The sequence below is a fragment of the Ceratina calcarata genome, unplaced genomic scaffold (genome assembly GCF_001652005.2).
Source record: "Ceratina calcarata isolate Rehan_Ccalc_2016 unplaced genomic scaffold, ASM165200v1 scaffold328.2, whole genome shotgun sequence".
Lineage (NCBI taxonomy): Eukaryota > Metazoa > Arthropoda > Insecta > Hymenoptera > Apidae > Ceratina > Ceratina calcarata.
Window position 1 is genome coordinate 695,603 of NW_017155517.1, and position 5,612 is coordinate 701,214.

At 29.2% G+C, this 5,612-nt stretch overlaps 2 protein-coding genes across 2 annotated transcripts; one reads left to right on the forward strand and one right to left on the reverse strand.

Moving 5' to 3' along the window:
• Window positions 1–8: 8 nt before the first annotated feature.
• LOC108624776 (caltractin) lies at window positions 9–947 on the reverse strand. Its single transcript, XM_018024309.2, has 2 exons — window positions 605–947; window positions 9–530 (listed from the first exon to the last, which is right to left on the reverse strand). The coding sequence occupies exons 1-2, from the start codon at window positions 605–607 to the stop codon at window positions 27–29; spliced, it is 507 nt and encodes a 168-aa protein (XP_017879798.1). The 5' UTR covers window positions 608–947; the 3' UTR covers window positions 9–26.
• A 66-nt stretch (window positions 948–1,013) lies between these two features.
• LOC108624725 (protein PF14_0175) lies at window positions 1,014–5,608 on the forward strand (the record flags this gene model as incomplete). Its single annotated transcript, XM_026813332.1, has 7 exons — window positions 1,014–1,406; window positions 1,591–2,118; window positions 2,201–2,434; window positions 2,467–2,487; window positions 2,566–5,130; window positions 5,201–5,424; window positions 5,509–5,608. Coding segments are annotated over exons 2-7 (3,657 nt in total), but the record flags the coding sequence as incomplete, so codon positions are not given.
• Window positions 5,609–5,612: the final 4 nt, after the last annotated feature.

Consider the following 5,612-nt stretch of genomic DNA (forward strand, 5'->3'; position numbering starts at 1 on the left):
GTATCTTATGAATAAGTTATGAGAAATTAATATAAGCTAGTTTTTTTCATGATACGTAGGAATTCTTCCTGAGAAACTTCTCCATCACCATCTTTATCTGCTTCATCAATCATTTCCTGCAATTCTTCATCCGTAAGACTTTCACCCAGTTCTCTAGCAACTCTTTTTAAATTTTTGAACGATATTTTTCCTGTATTATCATCATCAAAAAGACGGAATGCTTTTAGAACTTCTTCTTTTGTATCTTTTTCCAACATCTTTATAGACATCAAGTTCAAAAACTCTTCGAATGATAAAGTGCCAAGTCCATCTGGATCAACATCTGCTGTAAGCTTTTTTATTTCTTCTTTCTTTGGTTCGAACCCAAGAGCTCTAATTGCCACTTTAAGCTCTTTGGTAGCAATTCTTCCAGTTCCATCAGGATCAAATAGATCGAATGCTTGTTTTATATCTTCTTTTTGTTCTGCAGTTAATTCCATTTTTGGTACACCTTTCTTCTTGGTACCAGCTTGCCTTTTAGAAGTAGAGGCCTATAAAATACAGTTTATGTATATAAATTGAAAATATAAGAACTCAACAGATTTATCACCTGTCTATTACTTACCATTTTTAAAAAATGAAAGATATAGGAATATTTATAATCAAATAATTAGTATTCAAAGTATAATTCACTTAGTCTTCATATAATCAATCATCTGCTAGATTTTCCTCAATCAGTTTCTTTTGTAAATTACATGTTGAAAAACTCCATGTTTGAACTATATAGCCTATTATTTATTAGTTTAATTGATGATTAAATGATAATTCTACGCTTTGAAGATCATTTTAGGTAATAAACATCGGAGAGCATAATATATATCTAGTACATATGTAATCACACATACATATTTGAAATAAATGCATAATTTGTGCAATGCGTGTTATTTTAGTTATTTACCATGTTATTTNTGTATTTGTTCTGCTTTCAATGTTAATTAATAAAATTAAAAAATATCCCTGACTTCTATATTCTGTTTTTAAATGTATATCATCTATCATAGAATATATAAAACATTATGCTCCTTGTACAAATACTTTTATTGTACTTCCAGTGAATATATCATAAAAAAGAAGAAACTTATTGCTGAACTGGATGAATATGACTTCTTTAATAAAAAAATGACCAGGTTTGAAGAATATATGGCAACAAGGGACGTGTGGGACAATCCATATCTTCACAATGTTGTATCCATGGTACTTGAAAAATATGATGAAAAAGGAGAATTAACAACAATTAATGAAAATTCACTTACTCGTGCAGAAATTAAAGGAGAGAATAAATAGATTGTTTTATACATAACGACATTCTGTAATTTGTGAGATTTATGTGACATAAATAGTTATTTAAAGCAAAGTAGTGTGATAAGGTATGTTTGCTGCATACAAGTAGAATAAATTCATTCTGTAGTATATTTTATATAACTAATGATATTGTAAACTTGAGCAAAATAAATCATTAAATTATGCTAATGGAAATATTATTTAGCAAACTATTGTTTGATATTACATATGTAATTATAAATTCAATACTAAAGAAGATTCATTTTTTAGTTTCACAAAAATAAAATGGATGAGCACGAAGACATAATTTCACATAATATGTCTGTCGTACCAGAAGACGATAGTTTAGCAGATTTCAAGAGCCCAAAACAATCCTGTATAACAAAAGTCACTGAATCCAGTAATTCTCAAAGGAGAAAGACAGCTAGAAAATTGAAGAGTTCTGCTAAAAGTCAAAAAGAGTTAAATAAACAACGTTTAGAAAGAAAAAGAAATTTGCAAAGTGCACAACCTTCAATAGAGTCATCTTTTTTTAAATCAAAAAACAGTTCTGATAACGAGGCAGTTTCTAATGTAAAAGTGGCTCTTGTGTGTCCATTATGTTTCAAAACATTTAAAGATCATGACTCTCGTGTACTGCATATGAAGATTTGCGCTTTCAGAAATAATATTCCTACAAAAAAGCTTTTAGAAGCTATAGAGCTTCAAAATCGACAAGAAGATGAGAGAAAATCATTAGGTCTACTCGCTGGACCTGCTGTACAAGGAAAAAAGAAGGCAATAATATCCTCTAGAAAAGTATACACATATATATTTTTAAGTGTTAAATTTACATTCAGACATTTTGGTATTTTTTTTAGTGGTTTATATATTGTTATAGATTCCATATGAAGAAAATGATTTTGAACTTGCATTAGCATTGTCAAAATCGCTTCAAGAAGCAGAAGAAGTAGATGCAATTAATGAATGTGAAATATTACCCGAAGTATCAGATCCATTTATGACAGATGTAACTGAATCAGCTCATCAAGAGAAAAAAAGAGCACAATTGGAAAGATTTGGATTTGCAAATAGCAAACCTCCAGTAGTGAAAGCTAAGAGGAGTATGTTTACGTCTTCTTTTTATTAAAATTAAAGGACTGCTNTTCTCCAAAAGAAATACAAATAGTAAGTCAGAACAAGGCAAATTATATTTTTATTCATGCTTTTTTATTGCATACATTATATTTTTATTTCTGGTTACAGGAAAATATAAATTTAGATTTTCCAGATAACACATATAATATAGAACTAAATGAAATCAAAAAAGATATTTGTAGCATTGAAAAAATATATGAAGTTTCAAGCATAGATACAAATGAGAACTGTAAAAACTGCCAAAATAAGCAGTTTACTAATACGGTAATAGCAAATTGGTATTCTACATTAAATGATAGCTCTGCAAGTGATATAATAATATTTGTACAGAGTGATAAACATATTTGGGCACATAGATTAGTTTTTTACGTACAATGTCCGAACGTATTACTTGATGTTACACCGAATAAGAGTTTGGAGTTCCCTACGATTAAAGAAAAAGTTGATTGGACAGACATATCTTACAACATCGCTCTAGCATTTCTGGAATTTATTTATTGTGGAATTATTAAAAATCATGCACACGTTTTAGAAAACATAACTAGTTTCACGACTTTAAGAAATCTGGCGAGAAAATATAAAATAAAAGAGTTATTCACTTTCCTACAAATGAAAGATGTTGAAATGAAAGGAGAAAAGAGTGAAGAGAACAAAGTCGAAAAATTAATACCAAAGGAAACAGACAATTTAAATTTGAGCAATAATAATGTACATAATTTACTCCATGATAGTAAGGACTGTAAATTGGATGAAAATGAAAAATTCAATAAGGAGGACTTAAAAGAACGTATTACACATAAAACTGAATTTGTGACAATAGAATTGACGAATGATACATACACAAAAGAATTGCTGAAAGAAGGAATAGATTTAAGTGAAATAAGTATTCTTCAAAACACAAATTTATCTCCCGATTTATTCGATGATAGTAATATCAACACAAAAAGTAATGAAATGAAGAACAAAACAGAACATTCCATCGATAAAATAGACGTTGAAAAAATAAAAGTAGTTGACGAGTATAGTGTGCTGGACTCAAATAATCAAAAGTCTAATCGGAAATCCGAAGATACTATTACTTATAAGAGTATTGAAGAGAACGCAGACTTATTGCCAAATGTCACGTATTTTACTACGCCGAAAAGGAGCCGTTATTCTAACTCAGAAAGTGCAAAAAATGATATTAGTATATTTATCGAAAAATGTCGAAAGGAAAATGCGAAATCAATCTCGGAATTAGACTCTGAAATTTCAGTAACATTAACACCTCTCAAACCAAATAGAAATCCGTTTCACATAGACCAGGATGATTCTACAGATGGTGTTATTAAAGGAGCATTAAAAAATAAACATGGTTTAAGTGTGTTCGACTGTCAAGAAGATCCTGACTTAAAAGATGTGGAAACACCAATCGTAGAAAATGATATTAATATGTGCATTGATCTCGATGAATCAAAAGATGAAATACGATCAAAATTGAATATAGAAGAGGAAAATAAAAGCAGTTCAATGAACGATAGTATAATTAATACCGAGAAGGAATTTGAAGAGGGAGCAATATATTCTATATTTAGAAATTCACTGCACAAGAGTACACAAAGTTTAACAAATACAGACAGTGAAGAAGATGCTACGTGTTCAGATTTTGATACAACTGGAATTGAAATGTCTATGTATTCGAAATATAAAAAGACGCATAAAGATAATAGTATAATAAAATATCGAAATTTTGTAAAGAAGCACGTATTACCTAGTAATGTAAAAGATCGTGAGCTAGATGAGTGTAAGGAAAATGACAATACGGATAGTGATATTTTATCGTTATCGGATACAGATACAGAAGCTGAACTTAGTATAGTACAGGAATACAGTCAAACAGAAACGAAAAGATTATCTTTTAATTCTAAAGAATATGAACAAGCACCTCGACGTGACTTATGTGATTTTACTAATAAATGCCTCACAGATAATAAAAATAATCGTTCGTCTACTAATATTATGTCACCGAGTATTATAAAAGATTCCATTAAAAACCCAGATCAAAATAATTTATGTACACTCAAATACAGTAAATCGGAAAGTAATATAGATTTAGAAGTAATGAGAAAATGTTCGCTCAACTCAAACATAAACGAACGTAATTCTAGTATATCTCCAGTATTAATATCTTCTAGCCCTGAATTTGATTTTGATAATCCGAGTACCTATAATTGCAATGAAATTAAAACGAATGAAAGTGTATCACGTCCTTTAAACTTTGATGATATTTTTGAAAATAGTGTATATTTGGCAAATGTTCATATTGATAATTATGATGATGATAGCGATACTTCAATATTTACTAAAAAAGCAGATGAAAGAAATGTATGTGCTGCAGAAGTTGATAAAATCAGTACGTTAAGTAAAGTGAACAGTTCTGTTGTAGAAAAATCTAAACACAACAAAAAATCGACAACTGTAAAAGAGAGTGCTAGAAAATTTCTGAGGAAATCAGTTTCAGAAACGAGTGTACAGATTAACAAAAAGAATAATAAAAATTGTATTTCCCAAGGGTATTCTAATTCTCAGTGTAATTTTAAAAAAAATGTTAATGTGAATAGATCACCTGAGTTTATTAGGGACAGTGTTACTCCTCCACCAAATTATAATAATATGGAGACACCCAAGCTTTGTGTAAGTTAATAAACTGTACTATTATATAATAAGGAATTTAATTAATTGCAATATATTAATTTGATTTCAGGCCGAATTGAATAAATATGGATTGAAACCACAGAAACGAAAGAGAGCTATACAATTACTATCGTATATATACAATGAGTTACATCCCATAGTTTCTGGAACATCAAAAAATGTAGAATCTGAATTGTCAACAATTTTTAGTGAAGATGATGAACCACCGATGAAAAAAGTAAATCATACAAATAACGATGGTGATAACCGTCAATTAGTACTTTCCCTCGAAAAGTATGTATATTACATAAAAATTGAGTTTATATGTAGAATGATAGTTTTATAAATTAAAATATCAAATTCGTAATTTAATCATAGAGATACGCAAGAGCCATTGTACATAATTGATGAAGAGAAACAATTTGATGACAATGAATTCACTCCTATGATGGATAATGCTCTAGACATTAAAGATATATTTT